Here is a 21,972-nt window from a genome sequence, read left to right on the forward strand (position 1 = left end):
AGTCAGTGAGAGTGGTATAACTCAGGCCTTGTGTGTTTTTTCTAGATCCGTTCAAATGAGGATACAGTGAAGAAGATCTTATACAGCATCACTGGTCCAGGAGCTGATCTGCCTCCTGTAGACCTTTTCACGATGAACAAAGACACTGGTATTCTGTATCTCACACAACCACTGGACAGAGAGCGTCAAGATAAGTACTTGGTAAGCATTGTCTCTGATGTTAGTTTTATTCACTCTTTGTTGACTTTTCAGGGTCAGACATGGAGTCATCTGACACACGTTGTACTCCCCTCAGAAGTCATTAGTTAAGAATCATAATTAAAGGAGAAATGTCTAAGATATGGCCAGAATTTTAGTTTAAAACATTCAAAAAATGAACTAACATTATCACCAGAATGTGAAGAAGTACACTGTTACAGGGTTGACGTTATGTCAAAGATATCTATGTATTGTATTGTAGAGATATCTAGTGAACTGAGCATGCTAACAGCTAGCCCCGGCCCGTTCCACCTTGTAATACCACTTGTACCTATAGAGGCGATATGGAGTCATTGTAGGGTCCAGTCTGCCCTCAGTCCGACATGAGAGGACCAGGAAGTAGAGCTGCCCCGAGGGCTTTTTAAAGTTTGTTTATTGGATTAAAAACAATTTTCTCTACGGCTCGCCGCACACAGAGGGAAGCACGCACCTTTATTAACGGGGCGGTCGAGCAGCAATCTAAAAGCACCCTAAATTACATTTATATAACCACAATAACACAAAATCATATTCTTGACTTACCGAATTGATAACCACCATTATACGCATGTCACACAGCTGTTCTGAGTAAATGCGTCGGCGCATGTGAACACCAGACCATATTATATCACATTCCATGTAAACCGTTAATTCAGACTATTGTAATTCTCGTTTTCTTGCATAATTCAGTCATGTTGAAAATAAAGCTGCCAGGATTATTATTGTTATATTAAATATAGCTGTATCTGGCTCTCAGAAACATGTACAAAACCAAACTTTATGTAAGTTCAAAGGCTCCCAATCTACATTTAGGTTTAAAAAAAGAAATCCTACAACTGACCACATGATAACACTATAACCACACCTTTCACCTTTTGGTCACTGACAGGATTTCTTGAATCAGTATGCATCTTTCTGTATGATCCATGCCCAGTTATGCAGAGAGATTTTTCATTCATTCATACACTGAATTAAAAACTGATAGGAGATTTCATAGGCCTGTAAGACCACGATGCCCGGTGTAGTCTGTTGTCTCAGTATGGCATAGTTTTCTTCTTTAGGAAGAACAATTAATGTCTGTATGTTAATATGACAAATGGACAGAAATCATGAGGAATAGTCAAAGGTGCCCTGTGGAATTTTCTTGTAAACCAACAAAGTTATATGCTCAGTAGGGGTGTAACGATACATTTTTACTACGATACGATTTCCGTGGTTCCAATACAACTCGAGGACGATATTTGGCTCATCTAGAGCGATACAATACGATTCAATGATTTGAAATCGATACAGTTACTTTTTTTGCCGAAAATTCAATCAGTGTGACTGTGAAATAAATATCTGATACTGGACAGTGCAGGTCAGGATTCCACAAAGTTTTTCTTGTAAGGGAATCAGGGCTAAATTATGAATATAAACAAGTAAACAACGATTAATGGCTAATACATACACCTTTTATTGGAAAATAATAAAAACTGCAACTGTAGGACCTGCTGATTCAGTTCTCAAGATACAAGGCAGTGCAATATTTAACAAAAAAATTAATAAACCAACTTCTATTCAAGTTAAAGGGACTATTTGTAACTTTCAGAAATACTTAACAGCGACACCTGTGGCCGAGAAATCAACGAAAGTCAGCGTCGAGCTCGCGCTTGCTCGCTCTACATAGACATGAACGAGCATCGCTCAAAACAGTGAGGCGACACACATCAGCTAAAACCACAATATCACTCTATATTTCAGCTGCTTGGCAGTAATGTTAGTTGACCAGACGAAGATCTCTCGATGAACATGATTTAGATCTGATCTTAGTGTTGGCTTTTACTGCCTCAGCGCAGGCTGATGCAGCGAGGCTCTGTAGCGTGTCTCCCTGCTCTCTCCGCCCGCAGCCGGAGAGAGCAGGGAGACACAGGCACCCGGTCGGTAACGAGACGATAACGTTACTAGCTGAGGAGCTCCGTCACTTCACAAGACACGGGAAACCTCTGTTGGTCTGAAGGAGCTGCAGCATTTATTTCTGCACAAACGTCCCCTGTACATTCACTAGATATTCTCAGAGCTAAACTAACTCTTCTGCAGTGTGGCGTGAGCGCGCGTTCATGTCTAGAGGTGGAGCGAGCTGAGAACGCGCACGCTCTCTGAGTGAAGGCAGGCAGGCAGAGGAGGAGAGGCAGCGGCCACACGCGAACGCGCATATGCGAGCGTGCATGTGTGGCGACCCGCTACATTTATACACTTAAAAAGTTACAAATAGTCCCTTTAAATGAACAGGGGTTTAACCTGCTGCTTCTGTTCGCATTTTCAATATAAACGGTAGAGCAATAATACAGTGATCAACCAATCAAAAAGCTGACACTAATCATGGCAATACAAAAGCTGATAAATAATCTGCTTATAGTAATCAAGTAGTCCACCTACAGTGTTCATTTGGGGTCTTTTCATACATGAAAACATACGGAAAAACATTTAAAAAAAATTTTTTTTTTTTTTTTTATTAACTATTTCTGTTTTGTTTTTTTACTCTACACCCGTGATAATTTGCCTCGCGGACCGTCTGCTCTCCGGCTGGATACGTGAGGCTGATGCTCCGTGCACATTGATATCATGATAAATCGATGTAGTAGATGAATCGTTACACCCCTATTACTATACTAATATAGTGTGACTGGCTTGGGTCCTTACCAACACCTGTAGATCAGTTATTAAAGTTGGAAATTAGTGGCAGGAATGTGTGGGCGTCACCTGTGTTACAGAATGAAAGCATCTACATGGATTATTCTTGCATGTACAGTGTTATAATGCAAATGTGTTTGTCGTATGCAGTTTCAAGCACATGCTGCTGAAGATGGTGCAGCAAATGCCGAGGCGCCCATGGATATTATAGTGAAAGTAATTGACCAGAACGACAACAATCCTACTTTCTCTCAAAGCACCTACGTGGGAGAAGTTCTTGAGTCTTCGGATATCGGTACTGTCATTGGATCTCATTTAAGCCTGAAAAATATGTCTGTTAGTGTTCAACAGTATGTTTCACTTTTAAAAGACAAAAGAGTAAATTTGAACTTCTACAGTTTGACCTAAAGCTTTGATATAGTAAAATCCAGGACCTGTTGCAACACATCGGGGAAATACTGCACAGTGGATGTGCCAGTCCTAATTTTTTTTAAAAAGTCTTCTCACTTTGATGATCCTCCATTCTAGGTGTCCAATAGCTGGACATAAGAGAGAAAACGCTTAACAAAAGTTTGAACAAAGTTTACAGGTGAAAGCATATGGATATGGGCAGTTGCCAATGTTGTGTCCAGAAGAATAAAGATGTAAAACATTCAACATTCAGTACGCCACTGAAGTGAGCAGCACACTAATTAAGCTAAAGCTGGTATCAGATGACAAAATCAAAAACAACTCTGGACACTGTCCAAATCTACCATTGTTTTCTGTGCACGCAACGCATTATAGTAGTTAGCCTTAGTTAGTGATCATAGATTGTACACTGCTTTTTATATTTTTGGTCATTTTAGTCCACTATATGTGGTATGAGAAGACTACAAAATGACTTAACTGACTGACACTCCAAGAACACCACAATCACCAGGTGCAGTGTTAGGTTGGAAAGAAAACTAGCATACTCTTAGCCCTGTTTTGCCCAGCTTTTGCCCTGCTCAGACAATTTTGTGCTCAAATAAACAATTTAATCATAAACACATTTGGTTGTATAGATATGAATTGTGATGACGCGGCAAAAGTCACACCCACAAAGCATGGTAAATGAGACGGGGTCGGGCTGGTTGCCAACATTTCCTGCAGCACTGGTCAGTCGTGCCGGGATGTCCCTCCCCGCATGAAGAAAGGGCGCAGCGAGTCCACGGCTCCGGGAAGCGGCGAGGTCTGGGCGCGGCCTGCTGTAAAGCTCACGGCCGGAGCCACCTTCGCCCCGGGCCTTTCCAAGCCAACCTAAACCCGGTCTTGGCGCGCCGCCACCGAGAAAAGCGCCCGGTGAAGGCCAGCCAGCGCCGGATAGCAGCCGTTCTGTCCTTTCTGGTTCAAAAACACACCGCTGTAAAGGAAAGGGGTGTGCTGGATTTATAACAAAAGACAAAACAAGACCATCATTGCAAAACGGAATGCGGCATAATAATTGTTTTATCTCAATTATCTTGTTTTATTAATTGTTGGAAGCCAAAATTGTAACTGAAAATAAAATTTGACTAATTGCCCAGCCCTACTCTGAATACTTTGAGAAACCTCTGTACTTAAGCGAGGGTTGGTAGTCTTCTCCAAAATAATTTTTATCTATTTAGCTAGCTTGACAGCTGTGAGTACTAATAATAGCCATGTTCGTTGTTTAGGTTCATAATGATAATGTTGCTGACTTTGCGACAATCTCACTAGACTTACCGACTTCTGGAGCTCGTGCTGCTAGCTACTGAAATTGGAAAAGAGTTGGCAACACTGGGTTTTTCTGTTGGATAATTTTTAAAATCCAACGTACTCTTGCTAGTTTCTCAAGATTTCCAACCCTAGCTTTAATTTTCCCTTCTGATTTTCCTCTCTCCAGATGATCCGGTGATTCAGGTTGTGGCCACGGATATTGACGAGCCGAATAATGACAACTCAGATATCCTTTACCGTCTTATGGACCAGGATCCAAAGTTGCCCGCTGACAACCTGTTTATCATCAACCCAGTCACTGGAGCCATCAGAGTCAATGCCGTTGGGCTCGACAGAGAGGTCAGAGTTCTAAATACCTATTTCACTTGTCTTTCTTTCATGCAAGCTCTGGTGCAGACCAAACCTCTGCACCAAGACTGACTGAGAATGTGGTTTGTTTGTTTGTTATTTGAACATAAAGTGATCTACGTAGGAAAAAGGTATAATAGTAGATATGTTGCATTAGTTCCCTGCTATTGGCTGATCTTGACAGGTAGGGGTGGAAAGATCAATTCGCGGCCTCCGCGAGTGTACGGTGGGCGGGCACTGCTGGCGTCGCCTGACTGCCGCTTCTCCCACTGTCAGCTGTCTTTCTTCTCGTTTTGTTTTGTTTCCTCCTGCTCACTGAAACCTGGCCACAACCCAATGGCTTCTTCTCCCTCAACCAAGCACCCCCCCCACCCCCCCGGTTCTCAACATCTACCCATCCCCCTATCTGATCACAAACTCATCCAATTCACAATCCCTTCCCCACCACCCTGTCTGCAACTCATATCATTCCGCAACACTAAGTCCATCGATCCCCTCCATCTCTCCGACCTGCTATCTACTGCCCTCCACCTGGACCCACCCCCCACCTCACCTGATGATCTCACCAACCACCTCAACTCCACCCTGTCTGCCTCCCTGAACTCACTGGCCCCCCTGAGAACCAAAAATGTTTAATTCAACACCTCCTCCCCCTGGTTCACACCCCACCTCAGAAAACTCAAACAGACCGGCCGCCAACTTGAACGCCTCTGGAGAAAATCATCACTCACTGTTCACCTCAAAGCCTATAAATCTCACCTCATCACCTACAAAGATGCCATCACTGCTGCCAAATCTGACTACTTCTCCACCATCATCAATGACCCCACCCGTAACCCCCGAACCCTCTTCTCCACTGTCAATTCTCTCCTCAAGCCTCGTGCCAAGCCTCTGACCCCTCACCCGATCTTTGCAACTCATTCCTCCAGTTCTTCACTGACAAAATCACCACCATCAACAACTCACTGCTCCCTGTGTCTGACCCAGCAGCAACCACACCGGCCCCTTTTCTCTCCATCCCTCTGGACCCCCTGACCCCTCCCCCCCAGTGCCGCCTCTCCCGGTTCGACGCAGTTGACTCAGCAACCATTGCCAAACTCATCGGCACATCCAAACCCACCACCTGCTCCCTCGACCCCATCCCCACTCCCCTGCTGAAGTCCTGCCTCCCTGTTCTATGCCCCTACCTCACTGACCTCTTCAACTCCTCACTGTCCCATGGAACTGTCCCCTCAGACTTCAAAACTGCTGCTGTCACCCCCACACTCAAGAAACCTGGTCTGGACCCCTCCTGTCTCAATCACTACCGCCATCTCCAACCTCCCCTTCCTCTCTAAAACCCTCAAACGCCTCGTCTCCACACAGCTCCAATCCCACCTGCATTCCGACAACTTGTTTGAACCCCTCCAATCCGGTTTTTGCCCCCTCCACAGCACAGAAACTGCACTCCTCCAAGTCCTCAATCACCTCCTCACCTCTGCTGACACCAGAGCCCTCAACATCCTCATCCTCCTGGACCTAAGTGCAGCCTTCGATACCGTGAGTCACAACATTTTTCTCACCAGACTCCAAGACATCAGTATCGAAGGTACTGCACTCAGCTGGCTCCAGTCCTACCTCACCAACAGATCTCATTTCATCTCCCTTCACAACAACTCCTCTGCCACATCCACAGTCACACAAGGTGTCCCCCAAGGCTCTGTACTCGGTCCACTCCTTTTCATAATCTACATATTCCCCCTCGGTCAGATCCTCCGCCATTTCAACCTGGACTCCCACTGCTACGCCGATGACATTCAGATCTACCTCAGCACCAACACCCCCCACAACCCACCACTCTCCCACATCAACTCCTGCCTCTCTGCAATTAAAACCTGGATGTAACAGAATTTTCTTAAACTAAACAGTGACAAAACAGAACTCCTCCTCATCGGCTCCAAATCCACCCTCAGAAAAAATCAACAACCTCACACTCACCATTGATGGCACCTCTGTTTCCCCCTCCCCCCAGGCACGCAACCTTGGCTTGACACTTGACCCCACCCTCTCCCTTGAGCCCTACATCCGCCAACTTGTCAAAATATCCTTCTTCCACCTACGCAATATTGCAAAGATCCGACCCTCCCTCACACCCCCTGCTGCCGAGAAGCTCATCCACGCCTTCATGTCCTCCCGCCTTGATTACTGCAACTCTCTCCTCTACGGCATCAGCACCACCTCCATCAATAAACTCCAACTGGTCCAGAATGCAGCTGCCCGACTCCTCACTCACACCAAATCCTGGCATCACATCACCCCAGTCCTCAAAGACCTCCATCCTCTCCCCCTACCAACCTCCACGGTCCCTCAGATCCACCTCAGCTGGTCTACTTTCCACCCCCAAGTCCAACCTCCGCAGCTTTGGGGACAGAGCATTCTCCAGAGCAGCTCCCAAGCTTTGGAACTCCCTCCCAAAACTCATCAGAGACTCCGATTCCCTCACCCTATTCCAGTCCCGCCTCAAGACCCATCTTTTATCCTCTGCCTACTCCTAGCCCCCCCCTCCCCTTACCCATTTGTCCGTGTGTATGTATGAGAGTGCGCCTGTGTGTATCGTTGTCTCCTGTTTGTCTCACACCGTTTTTCCCCCCGATAGTGTAAAGCGTCTTTGAGTTCTTTAAAAGCGCTATATAAGTTGAATTTATTATTATTATTATTATTATCTGGAAATCATGAAATATGTGACAGACATTGATGTAACACCACAGATTCAGGAAATCAGTTAGCATAGGCGGAAAATGGAAACAAACATTCCCATGCAGAAGAAACTGTACAACGAGCCACCCAGCTTGAAATAGTTTGTAGAACAACTTGACGTTTCTTTAAGGGAATCCTATATAAATAATATGCAACGTTAATATCTCTGAGGGAATCTGTCAAAACTGTCTTATGAGCCTTTCACACAGAACGCGGTTTGTTCTGCACTTGCCATCAGTGCTTGAACTTTGGCCGCTTGTGCTTCGCTCGGCGCACCAAAAAGCCGTTGTTGTGCCGTGCAAGCCACTGGAAATAACATGTTTCGGAGCGCAGTGGTGCCATTTTCACGTTCTGTGTGAAAGGCCCATTAGAGATTGACAGATTTTGCGCGTCATGGTGGCCCTTGCACATAAGGCCCGCCTCCAGAAAGAAGAAAACAATCGGTGCATGAGGAATACGTGGAATACCTACTATCTTTGTTCTTTGAGGTACGTCTACACTCGCACACACAGAGGGATGAGGTATTATGAGCTGCTTAGAGCTATAGTTAGGAAGTTAAACAGGTCATAATTCCCTCTCTATTATCTATTTTATATTGCTGTAAAAACATCTCGTTAAAACAACTGGACTTATTCAATTTTCTACTTGTTAACAAGCAAGCAAAAAAGTCTTAACAGCTTAAAGTATATGAGCACACAGGGGCGTGTGGGAACTGTCCGGGCTGCCTACTAACAGAGTTTAAAGTGCTCCTCTGGTTAAAGCTGTCCCACGCACGCTGCAGGTTGAGGTTGAGCCACCCCCCAGCTTCAAATATTCCCTGTTGATCAACAGCCCTAGTTTGCTGCGTCATTACTGTGCGACACTCCTGTGTAGTTGCAGAGGACTGTTTTCCCTTCAGTGAATGATAATCCTGAATCTGTGATCAGCATTGCTTGCTTCATTGTTGACATTTACCCGGTGCTTTTTGTTATAATGGTTTTGCTGACATTATCGGGTAAGTGCAAAGATCCTCGCTTTTCTCACAGGTTTGTGAATTGACCTGGATATGAAGCGACTGTAGCACAAAAATATTATACTGTTAGTTTCTAAAGAGATAAGACGGAGCCCTCTCCCTCTTCCCAGTTTCCTGCCCTCTCTGCCCGCTGCTGTTTGTGTCTCTCCGCCCAACGTCCCTTAGCTGGACTGAAGTGAGCTATTGCTTTTACAAAACGCTCATTAAATATGGCAATATAAAAGTTACTATTTTTATATAGTTTTTTATAAATAAATAATGTTCACTGACTACACATACCAAGGCGGTTGCTATGGAACGGTGGTTGCTATGGAACGTACACTAGCAGTTAGCATCACAGGTTAGGGTCATATTGATTTCATTATGATTTCTTTATTTACATTATTGTATGATGCCATTTATTGTGCAACCACTGAGAAACTGTCCAGCGTCAGTAGGTCCGACTTCCATATCACTGTCTGCAGCCACCTCCAAAGCACACTTGCTTCTAACTGCTCTCAGTTGAAGATAATATCCAAGGAACATGACTTGAGAAGGTGCCATGTAACATCCCACCAGCCGAGGCTAATGTGACTAATGTCATTATTTTTGCAGCTGTTTTTCTGAATCGATTCTGCTACAACTGAGTCTGTAAAATGACCGCAACATGCTGAAGCCTTCCTGCTGAGGAGTTAAACTCGTTGTGTGTCTCTTCTAACAGAAATACCCAAAGTACACCCTGCTGGTAGTAGCACAAGACATGAAGGGAAGAGGGTTGGCTGGAGAAGCGAAAGTAATCCTTACTGTCACAGATAGCAACGACAATGCTCCGGTCTTCACTCAGCCTTCCGTAAGTACAACACACTTATGACTGGAAATGTACTGTTAGCCAAACACCTCCCCAGAGGAGCCTAGCAACCAATCAGAGCAACCATAACTAGGCACAGCACATCTGTTGAGCTTCGGAGTTCTCACAATGCTGAAGCAGTGTCTATGGGGCTGTAATAACAACTATAGTCAGTGCTGTTGTCATTATTTAAGTAGTGGCTTTAAAGCAACAACAGGTCTGCTGGAGAAGGTAGCTCACCATAATCATTGTTGGTGATGTTGAAAGCTACAAAGATTCTCCTTTTTCATTTTACTCTGTTCAATAGATTGGATCTCAGTTTTGGTCCTGGAAATTTTTTGACATGTTGAATCTTTGCATCTTAAGCAATACATGTGATGACACATTTTACATTAAAAACAATCTATTTGATATTGGAAGGCAAGTTTTATGCACTTTTTAGCTTAAAGTTAGTCAACTATAATTAAACTTAGAGTCCCGTAGCTGTACAGGGAAGTAATGAACTAAACTACATGATGATGCAGATCATAGTTAAGTTGAGGCTTAAAAAATATAATAATTCTTGTTTACAACCGACAACAATCCTCATGTTCTCTTTTTGTTTCACTTTTTATCTCACCTGTTGCATTCTCCAAGTATGTGGCAACAGTTGCAGAAAATAAAGTGGACGCTCGAATCCTTACGATGTCGGTAACCGATGGTGACGAGGTACACTCCCCAGCCTGGAATGCCAAGTTCACGATTGTCGGTGGCGATCCTGGAAAACTTTTCACCGTGAAAGCAGCAAGTAACAAACAGGAAGGAATCCTTTCTACTGCCAAGGTAGGAAGTTAACAAAGAATTCTCAAATAAGCCATATTATAGTTGTGAGATATCTGTCAATAAATGTTGGCTTTATTTTATGGATTGTTAGTTTATTAGACAACAATCGAGTGAGACATTTGTCTGATAAGTTGTGCTGCTGTGCTTTTCCTTCCATCCAACCAGGGTCTTGACTTTGAGAGGAGCACCACGCACACTCTGTTGATTACGGTGGAGAATGAGATTCCTTTTGCTACTCCACTGCCCACTGCCACCGCCACAGTCGTGGTGACTGTGCAGGACGTCAACGAAGCTCCAATCTTTGAACCATTACAGAAGAAAGTGTCAAAACCGGAGAACCTTGCCGTCGACAGTTCTGTGGTGCAGTACATTGCCTCTGACCCAGACACTGCACGCAAACAGACAGTCATGTAAGCTCAAACTCTGATGTACCTTGTGATTTTGAATATGTATTTAAACACAAGGTTATCACTGCTAAAGAAAATTTAGGTGACACCTTTGATTCTCGAAACCTCAGAAGGGCAACAATATGGAGTCAGATCAGTCTCAATATTAATGAATGCACACAAAAGGATTCACACACAGGGATGAAACCTTCAGTCCAGTTGCTGTATACCATGTTTGGATTCTTTTGAGGATCTTTACAGACATATCTGTCCACGTCTGATTGTTTCAACACCACTTCACCAAAGCTAGTTGTAGTTTCCGTGTTTACTCCGTGCATGACGTAAATCATACCTTCATGGGGACACACCCACGTGACTGGCTGAGAAGGAGGGAGACCTCTGATTGGCTACAGATAATTTCCTGTTGCAAATATGCATTTGCGGATCGGTGCACGTCAGGGGAGTCTCATAAAACCCACACAGATGCAGTGAAGTTCACACATGACAGCAGTTTGTATATAAATAGAACACTACTAAATACATCTATTTGTAGATTTCTATTACATTTATTTAAAACAAGAAATATTTGTGTGCATCAAAAACATATTTGTGAACCTTATTTTTTATGTGGATTTTTTTTTTTCTTTACATTTATATACAATGACTATTTTTGTGTGCATTGAGACATATTTTTATGGAGAGTCATTTATATATAAATCACAAGGTACATTTGTGAATCTTTCTGTGTGCATTCATTATTATTGAGACTGATCTGACTCAATACAACAAAGAGTGCATTCATCACCAAAACGTCTGCCGATGTTGACCGTATTACTGATAAAATGTAAGAGTAGCTGAGATTTTAGTGAATGTCATAAAGCTAATGTAGAGGCTACAAGTCCTCCAACATGTAATTTCCAGCACATCCTACGTCAACACTTTGATACCATACAGGTCTCATCTTTCAGCTCCAGACGATCAACCATGTAGATGGTGGGGAAGAAGAGGTGCTCGAAACCTCTTGCGGGTTAGGACAGTTTAACGTGTTGATGCAATTAATGTTAAATAGTATAAAGTAGTAGAAATTGAAGTGCAGACAGGATTTACTACATGTTAACTTGTGTCTTGCGAAAGTCAATAAATCCATTAGAGTTTTTGTGTAAGTTGATTTTAGGGATGTTAGTAATTAACCGTTTAACCGTTAAAGTGGCAGTAGGCAACAATATTTTGGCATAATTTGGCAAAAATTCCATAATAACCTTTCAGCATATTGTAATTCAAGTGATCTGAGAGAAAACTACACCTCTGCACCTCCTCATGGCTCTGTTTACAGGCTTTAGAAAATCTTGCCCGTGACGGCAGACTTTGACCAATCACAGGTCATTTCAGAGAGAGCGTTCCTATTGGCTGTTCCACAAAAGGAGATGCGCGTTCACGTCTGGTCTCTGCAGATAGTGAAAGCCTCGGTCAATGGCGGAACAACCTACTGGAAAGCTTGCTATTCCAGCATTGGCAGCAACTGCCTACACCTCAAAACAACCCAAAAAAAGAAAGACAGACTTTCAAAAAGACAGTCCAAACTGTTGATGTCGTTAGAAGGTAATGTGTAGCTCGCTGCGGTAGCCTCCTCAGATGTAGCGAGCACGTATGAAGCGCGTGCATATGCCTGTTCTCGTGTGGGGGGAGGGGCTTCGGACAGAGAGGGGAGAGCGGAGAGAGGAGAGAGAGGAGAGAGCAGCTCGAGGGGATGCAGGATTTTGCGTTTTCCGGATTTCTACGCACTGCAGCTTTAACCGACATTAAGTATTTTAACCGATTAACGCTATCGGTTAAAACGGTTAAAAGAAATATTAATTATTAATAAAAAGCTGAGAAAAAAAAAACTTTAAGGAGAAAAGCTGGTCCACCTTAAGAGAGTCTGAGCCAGAGTTACAGATACAGGAAGTTGGATCCCGTCTATAGCTCGCTTGAGCGGAGGAGTTGAAGCCTCGTAGCATTTATTCACCGACAAATAAACTGTACACACACTGTCTGCTACACTTACGTTCACAGCTATAACGCCACACACACACACACGGTCTGTCGGAAACTCGCTGAAGTTTCGCCGTGCTATCAGACCGTATGTGTGTGACTACGGGGAGCACGAAGCCACCAGCAACGCTTGAGCTGCTAACATAGCACAAACACACACACTGTTTGTCAGACTATCGTTAATCCGGGCAGACAGAGTATCGTTACGCCGGGCAGACACACAGCGGACAACCTGCTAAACTAAACTAAATGTGCGTGGTGACTTTTACTGAGAAAGTGGTTGCATGTCCGCGACACTACACGAAGCATCTAAGTTACCTATCTGCTTAGTTAACGCTCCTGGTCCATGAACTGGAGACGGTGAACGCAGCATTCGATCCCGTACGGGTGAACTGGGTACAACGTTGTCTATTGTGCTCATACACTGCAGCTGGCGCACCGCTGCATGCGAGGCACAAATCTCATCGGTTAACGGTTAATAATCGGTTAACGAGTGTTGGTTATCGGTTAACAATATTTTTCCAAATTAGCATCCCTATCTGCTTTGCTTCAACATATTAAAATGGATTTATGGTTCTGTTGTGTGTTTCTTGTTGGACAAGAGTAAGATGTTGATCCCGCTCACATTCAGACCTTTGCAATCAGTAGCTGTTGATATTCTGTAATCACTGTTATTCAATAATTGCATCCACCATAATCCTAAATGTTTCCGTTTTTTAGTTTAAGTATGGCTTCATGAGCATTTAGCCAAATAAAAAGCGAAATCTGAAATGTTTCTATCTTAAATTGCCACCATGTCCAAGCAAAACTCAAAGAACAGTAAATATCAACAATGTTATTCAAGTGATCGGATCTGTGAATGTTCAGTCGTGAAGCATGATGGTTGTAATCTGCTCGCTTGCAAAGCATTTACGTCTTTCTGTGGTTATCTTGTTTATTTCCAGGTATAAAGTGGTTAGAGACCCTGCCGGCTGGCTGAATGTGGACAAAAATACGGGCCTGATTAAAGTCAAAAGTCTCATGGACAGAGAGTCCCTCTTCGTCCAGGACAACAAATACACAGCACTCATTGCTGCATATGACAATGGTAGGAAGGAGGCAACACTTGCACTTGTACACGCTCATCTGGTTTTCTGCACTGCTTTAGGGCCAAAAAAAAAAATGGACTTTATCTTACTGTCATGTTTTAGCTTCCCTCAGATTGAGTTGTTCTCCTGATTCATGTTTGTCTGTCTGTCACCTCACCAGATGAAGTCCCAGCCACAGGAACCGGCACTCTAATAATCGCGCTCGAAGATGTCAATGACAATGCACCCACCATCGTGGACCGAGCAGTCAAAGTGCGTCTCCTTTTTTTTTTTTTTTAGTTTCGTTTATTTGACAATTGTAGCACCAATGTACATGTACAGTTAAAAGAACATCAAGGATAACACAGAAAAAAGTCACAGGACTTATTTCCATTGTGGCCCTTCTTGTTGTTACCTCCGCCAAGGAGGTTATGTTTTCACATGCGTTGGTTTGTCTGTCTATTGGCAAGATTACTCGAAAAATTCCCAGTGGATTTAAATGAAATATTTGGGAGGGGTGGAGTGTAACACGATGAACAATTCATTAGATTTTGGTGGCGATCCGGACCATGATCCGGATTCAGGATTTTTTTTAAGGATTCCGATGAGCCGGAGCATTAAGACCACAGGGTATAACACATGATGCGTTGATGACGCATGACCGCGCCTTCTTCCTCCTCCTTCAAGCAGAGAGATATGTATGTGGATGTGTGTGCGGGAGCTGCTGTCCGTCCGCGGTGAGAAAGAAAAAAGCAGTAGATGACGGGATGAGAGACAACGTAGTGTAACGTTATACAGACATAACAAGTCTGCTGATACGTTACACGGAAACACACGGTGTTAATAAATGGCCGACAACCTCACGGTACCGCCAGCTGTGAGCTGTGATCTGTTTTCAAAGTCACGCACCTTGGCGGAGGTCTGCGGCTCTCAGAGTGCCATTTTAGTTAGATGTGGTATGAGCGTGGAGATAGTGGAGTACGGCATATAACACCACAAAAAACCCATCAATATACAGACATTATTCCCATTAGGCATTAACAGGTGTTACTCTGTTAACAAGCCAAACAGGTAGTTGTCATGTTTCTGAGCAATTTTAATACAAATTAAATTTAAAATTGACATTTTTTGGTTGCAGAACTTTTATTCTGTGATGGGTGTGATTCAAAATATATCCCACAAAAGCCAAAGTTGTGCAGCAACATGAGCAAACAAAGACTTGAGTCTAATATTGTGTTTTTAACAGGTGTGTAACAAGGAATCGGGTCCTCGGCTGCTGTCGGTGATGGATAAAGACGGACCGGGCTATACCGCTCCATACAGCGTCCATTTACAGGGCATCTCGAAGACCAACTGGACCGCTAGGATGAACGGCTCCAGTACGTACAATATTAATACACAACTTAGAAGTTGTTTTTACACATGGCAAGCCACAAGCTAATACCATCCAATCAAATATCCAGTCCCAGGAAGAATCTCATTGGTCATTCCAGGGGGAAAAAATAGGTTTAAAAAAAATAAAAAGTTCAAAGTTCATATATCAGGGCGTGCATCTTCCCAGGCTGTGCACCACACAAAGTAAGCTCCACACATTACATAAGTTTCAGGTCCTAGTTCAGAGATGCTGCCGTTTAGGTGTAAGGTTTTGATGGTTGGAGTTTATTGGGGAGGTGGCAACACAGTGCGGGAGTAAGCAATGTCTGAGGAGAACACCTCAGTGGGAGGGAGCCCCTCATGCAACATATTACAGGGAAGCTAGTTTGTTGCCAAGATATGCTTTGAATTATTTGTTGGGGAAAAGGCAGTCATAAAATTTGTTCCAATTTGAGTGTTTCTATGAAAATATTGTTGGAAACTCTTTTCCTCTTTGTTACAGAAACGGGTATTATCCTGGCTTTGAACACTGAGCTAGCCAGGGGAGAGTACACTGTGGTCCTGAGGGTTTCAGACAACCAGGGCTTGGCGCAGGACAGCACCGTCCAGGCTGAAGTGTGTGACTGCTCTGGGGAAAACGTGGTCTGCAAAGATCGGGCGATAGCTGGCACTGAACTGCCTATAATCCTGGGAATACTGGGAGGCATCCTGTTGCTGCTCAGTAAGTCTGATATTTATTTCATTCATAGATGTAAAGATGCTTATCGTAGTTCCCGGGCCTGTGGATGTAAATTATAGCTTGCATGCAAAAGAGAAGTCATGAACTGTGTGATGGTAGAGTCATTAACTTGGTCTGTAGGATGCTGTGGGCAGTGAGAGAACTTCTGGATGGTCCAGTGATCTCAAAACTGCTGTACAAAAACCAGAAGCTATACATTTACAGTATAAGGGCTATGTAATGTTTTTGTTACTTGGGTTTCATTGAACTATGTCGCTAGAGCTAGCTTGGCAAGCTCAACTGATGGATGATAAGTGAAATAGTGCATTTGTTGGGTACTATTTTCAGAGGCGGATTCTGAGTTCATAATATAGGGGACCTATGGCGCTTCCCCGAAAGAGACATGAGCTCTTCAGAAAGCTTCTTTTGAGAAATTTAGGGGGAACTCTAAAATATTGTAATTTTTGGTGTTATTTTCTATATAGATTTAGATTTCCCTGTATGTGTTTCAAACGTGGTGTGGATGTCCCGATCGAGTCATTTAGTGTTGAGTATCTGCCGATACCGAGTCCCAACTACAGCTGCACAGTGCATACTTTAAGTACATTATAGTTAATAAAATCAATCCAATGTATACAGTATGCTTGACAATTGAATAGCTCTGCATTGCATTAAGAAAAAAAAATACCTACATCCAAGCTGTTCCTTTTAAAGGGACGGCGTGTATCATTTAGGGACATCTATTGGCAGAAATGGAATATAATATTAATGAGTATGTTTTTTCATTTCGTTGCAATCTGCAAGCTCACTGCTAGATGCCACCAAATCCTACACACTACACCTTTAATGTTTCCTTTATTATTTTTTTACAAAATAACAATCCCTCTCTTTAATCTTTTTTGGCCTTGTCGCTGTCTTGAGGGAATTGTCCTCCAGTGTTTGTTCCTGAGGTGCAGCCTGAGTTAGCCTGAGTTACCTGAATGAAATGACCTTGAGTGTGTATTTTCGTTTTCTCTACGTCTTTTGTGCCGATTACATTAATAAATGACTCTTATTGGCTTTTGCTCGGAGCTCCAGCCGCGGTGAAACGCAGCATCATACATGACTCTCACTGAGAGAGACTCTCACTGAGCTGAAATGAAAGAAGTGCACATGAATTAGGTAAATAACATAAATACAGTCTCAAACTGTGTTTTGCTGTCCTTTATGGTGTGTGGTGTTTTGCCGTGGCCCGCGGGGTCTGGTCTGTTTAACAAAGTAATGCAAACCATCGCCAACCACCTGTCCACTGTGCATTGGCATTTTTAATGTGCCTCATCGGTGAGCAATTAAAAAAACAACACCATTGCAACGATGAATACATTTTCTCTCTCTTGGTTCTCCCAGGCTAAATATTATCTTTATGAATTGAAATGTTATTTTTGCAGGTAGGTGTGCGCATTCATTTATGCGCGTGCATGTGTACAGTCAGTAACCTCCCACCCCTGAAAGCCACGGTGTAATTGTAAACCTGGGCAGATGAATCCACATGTGGTGCTCTAGTGAGTATTAGTGGCAGCAGGACAGTGGATGTGAGGTGGAGTCACAATAAACTACAGAGTGTGTTCATGGTGATGAAGGAACATGTGAGGCTCATTGATGTGTTTTTAGTAGCTTGTGGACAACAATCGAGCTCTATGGCACAAAGGAAGAAGATGTCGGACTCTGATATACACTCTGACTATACTTGCCAGATACATTGTTGGTTTTGCTCTTTGTTAACAATAAGAAACATATAGAACGTCTCATTTTTAAATGACTGGACTCTCACCACTTCACCTTTTAACTTTCCTGTCTCTGCTCTGAAGGAGACGGTTGGACTTGTGCTGATGGAGTCATCGGTGTGTTGTATTAAGCTTTGTGCTCTGTATGTTCAGTGTTGGTGCTGCTGCTGCTGCTGTTAGCGAGACGGAGAAGAGGACTGAAGCCGAAGGATGAACCACTACTGAACGAAGATATCAGAGACAACATCTATTACTACGATGAAGAGGGAGGCGGGGAGGACGATCAGGTAAATTAAGAAAGGTTTTGGACTGATTTCTTTATGACGAGGCTCAATCAGGTACGCATACTTAAAATAATGGGGGTGGTACATCAGAGTCAGTAACAGAAAACGTCGGCTACATTTCCAGTTAGGAAATGATGGAGGGACATGTCTCCCAGAGTCCCAGTGGAGCAGCGCTGCTGGTCAGGCTCTCCATTAAAGGTAGTGGGAATACAGACGTCAGTAGATCATCACTTCCTCTGATCATATGGTTGTTTTAGTGAAAGCACCACCTCTGCTAACACATTTTCTGGATGAAAAGCCAGTGGACGTTGAGTGCAGTAGTGATGGTACAATAGGATCCTCTATCGCAGTGAAATTGTATCTTGACCAGAATTTAAGAATAAATCTGTGCTTCCAAGCCAATTTCTAACAAATTAAGTTTTTCTATGCAAAGCATAACGGTGCACAGTCGTCCAAGAAGAATACCACACTGTAAACTAAATATACTAACTGTATAATAAACTCTCAGCGTATCATTATTTATATTGCTGGATTATTAACATTGTAAGCAGCTTTTCAATGTGTTAGGTATAAGAAGTGAAACTAATTTTAATGTAAAATATCGATCCGTCAGATAAACGTATGGAGTAAAAAGAACATTTGTTTCACTCTGAAATGTAGAGTAGAAGAAGGAAGGAGCATGAATGGAAATACTTAAGTAAAGTACAAGTACCTCAAAAGTGTACTTAAGTAAATGTAACTTGAGTAAATGTAATGCTGCCTGTAAACAGTCAAACACAGTTCATTGCAACAGACATCAATTCTATATGTGATTTTCCATACATTTTCCATATCATGATATATATATATATAGATGTAGATGTAGATATAGATGTGGCCGTCATAAAGATATCCTCATTATCGTGATCTTAATTTAAACTATATGGCCCAGCCCTACTAGTGATTATATACCATAGTCCACTTAGGCCTTATAATGTCTGCATGAGGAGTCTGGATTACATTTTGACAGTGTGTAGATTAACAATAGAATACAGTACTGCATGTTTCATAGAAAAATCTCAACAGAAACATGAATTACATTTCTTGTATAAATGCACAAACGGATGTTTTAGTTGAAATGCAAGCTGCAGTGTCTTATGTGTAAACCCGTGCATGTGTTGGCCATCAGGACTATGACCTGGGTGTCCTCCACCGTGGTCTGGATAACAAGCCCGATGTGTTCAGAAACGACGTGATGCCAAACTTCATGCCGGCTCCTCAGTACCGGCCTCGCCCAGCCAACCCAGAGGAAATCGGCAACTTCATTGGTGATGTGAGTCAAACATTCACGAGCTCATACAAACATTAAAATCTAACATGGTTAAAATAGGTAACTTATCACTACTTTTATAAATTAGTGTGGTTTAAAGCATATATTTGTGTGACATCACCAACGATCCCATGTTGCCACATTCATTATTCCAAATTCTGCATTTCAAAGTGCATCTAGAGCATTTTCTTATCTTAAAGATCAACACAAGCTTTAAAATGATTGAAATCACCATTTTGTTATTTGTCAAGTTATTATTTTTTAATGTGGTTTGATACTTGTGGCCTCATCCTCTCTCTCCATGTTTCCTGACTTGATTCTGCTGTATATAAAAAAACTGTAGTTGTGTAAAATGAGAACATATATCCTCTGCTCCTCTCCCAGAACCTGAAGGCAGCCGACAACGACCCGACAGCACCCCCCTACGACTCCCTGCTGGTGTTTGACTACGAGGGAGGCGGCTCCGACGCGGGAAGCCTCTCTTCTCTGAACTCGTCGAGCAGCGGAGACCAGGACTACGACAACCTCGCCGAGTGGGGACCCCGCTTCAAGAAGCTGGCCGACATGTACGGAGGAGGAGAAGATGACATGCTGTAATTGTACCAAAGAAAAGATAATAACACATATGGCTGCGTGAATGTTAGATTGATGTAAGCATGAACTGATAAATGGCTGCTTCCCAGGGAAAGTATAGTACAGCAGCCATCAGTAGGCCCACAGAGGTTTATTGTTGTCAGTGCAGTCCGGTTAGCAGTTAACAGCCACTGCTCGGAAGCCAAACGATGAGTTTATTTTTTTTTTATACATGAGTTCTACATTTTGAATGGTTGAGCTCTCTCTGCCTGTCTTTTAGATCCCTGTTTAGTTCTAGGCTAAAGATGCTTTTTGTTTATTTTCTCGTCATTGAGCCACATCATCTGTCTCAATGGTGATTTATGGATTTTGTGCAGATATTTCAGCCTGCGTCATGGCTTACTGGGCGACACTGGATATGTACACAGATGATTGCAGTTGCACTTGTAACGTTTGTGTAATATTGGCAATGTATGGTACTTATTAACATTTGTTCTGTTTTTTTTTTTATAGTTTGTACTACTGCTTCAGTTAAATTTCATTGTTTTGTATCTCTGTTTGAGGAATGAAATTACAAATGATCAAGGGGGAATCTGCGTTGCCAGCCAATGCACATCACCCTCTGAGGGGGGGGGGGGGGGGGGTCAATGAGTTCTAAATAAATGCTTTTTAAGATGTTTGAAAATCTCCTGTTCAGTTGACATCTTTACCACATTGTAATGTCAAAACACTTTTAAACGTTGCCTCCAATGGTACTTTATTGCGAACGCTTTGTTAATTTTGGAATTTTTTATAAAGTTATCTTAATACAATAATGGATTTGTGAATGGTCTTTTATTTCATCAATAGAAATTATTTTTCACTAAAACACATTAAACTCTGTAGAGTACAGTAAAGCAGCGGTCATGACAAAAGCAGTGCAGGAGAGGTCTCCTCTTCGGTTTAACACCCTCACTGTGGCCCAAATCCAATCTGGCCCCTACACCATCTCTCTACCCACTTCCACTCCATTTGAGCGTTCACATGGAGGGTCTGCCATATTAAGTGCCATCCCAAACCAGTCAGCGGGGAGTGGAAGTGGGTTATAAAACCCTCTGACAGCTAGCCAGCATCGATGACGACTCAACCAGCTGCCCTTACTGACGACGTGCAACGCCGTTTTGTGTTTGTCACGGAACAGGTTGTCAGACCAGGTTGTGCCCTACCTACATCATACTGTTAAGCTGGACTTCAAGTCGGCAGTAGTAAGGACCCCAGACACTGACATCTTCTTCATCCTCCTGCATCACGCTGACGCCATCACCCTCATCATCTACCTTGACACTGGCACGGGCAGGCACCGTCAGCTGGTCGATATCATAGAGCTGGCCACCTCTCTTGGGCAGCCGTAATGATTGATTATTTCAAAGAGTTACTAAGGACAGATGATTTGGATATTTTCATGTAAAAAAAATCTGGGATGAAATGGGTTAAACAAAACCAACAACAGCTACCAACAATCATCGTCCTAACTTCATAGTAATAGTAATAACTACATTGAGCTCTTATTCTAGGGAGCATGAGCACCATGGCTGTGTATTTCTTTACTTAAAGCTTCAGTAGGCAGAATGTGTTTGGCATCATTGGTCAAAAATTCCATAATAACCTTTCAGCATATTGAAATTCAAGTGTTCCAAGAGAAAACTAGACTTAATTAAGCTTTATAAGTATAAATAAATATAAATTAAGAAAATAATATAAATAGAAAATTAATAAATCAGGAAGTAATTTGTAAATTAATAAGTCCACTAGCAAAGCTGAGTGCTCAGGAAGTAAACCGGAGGGAACTAATTAATCTAATTACGTCCGGAGCATTAGAAAAGCAAAACTCTCAGGGCCTTTCCCATTTCCGATTTTATACGGCTCGATTCCTGTCCTCGACTCCTCTCCTCGCCTCTTAGTCCCGCCCACGTGAGATGCGAGTGGAGGAGGCGAGGAAAAGACAGGAGGAGAGAGGAAGAGAGGAAATATGTTTTTAGAGATATGAGACGTTGTTTCTCCTCTGAAGCGTCACGTGAAGCGACGTCTGTTTCTGATGACAGCAGCAGCTGATCA

At 42.9% G+C, this 21,972-nt stretch overlaps 1 protein-coding gene across 1 annotated transcript in view; it reads left to right on the forward strand.

The window, feature by feature from the left end:
• LOC119495699 (B-cadherin-like) overlaps positions 1–20,693 on the forward strand; it is a 31,005-nt gene extending 10,312 nt beyond the window's left edge. Inside the window, exons 6-18 of the mRNA XM_037782428.1 lie at positions 46–201; positions 3,061–3,205; positions 4,796–4,968; positions 9,426–9,554; positions 10,188–10,373; positions 10,539–10,783; positions 13,735–13,877; positions 14,039–14,130; positions 15,104–15,236; positions 15,734–15,952; positions 17,866–17,999; positions 19,165–19,308; positions 19,690–20,693. Of these exons, the coding sequence (XP_037638356.1) occupies positions 46–201; positions 3,061–3,205; positions 4,796–4,968; positions 9,426–9,554; positions 10,188–10,373; positions 10,539–10,783; positions 13,735–13,877; positions 14,039–14,130; positions 15,104–15,236; positions 15,734–15,952; positions 17,866–17,999; positions 19,165–19,308; positions 19,690–19,902 (2,112 nt within the window). The 3' untranslated portion in view covers positions 19,903–20,693. The remainder of the gene's footprint in view (positions 1–45; positions 202–3,060; positions 3,206–4,795; positions 4,969–9,425; positions 9,555–10,187; positions 10,374–10,538; positions 10,784–13,734; positions 13,878–14,038; positions 14,131–15,103; positions 15,237–15,733; positions 15,953–17,865; positions 18,000–19,164; positions 19,309–19,689) is intronic.
• Positions 20,694–21,972: the final 1,279 nt, after the last annotated feature.

This window comes from Sebastes umbrosus, chromosome 10 (assembly GCF_015220745.1).
Source record: "Sebastes umbrosus isolate fSebUmb1 chromosome 10, fSebUmb1.pri, whole genome shotgun sequence".
Classification (NCBI taxonomy): Eukaryota; Metazoa; Chordata; class Actinopteri; order Perciformes; family Sebastidae; genus Sebastes; species Sebastes umbrosus.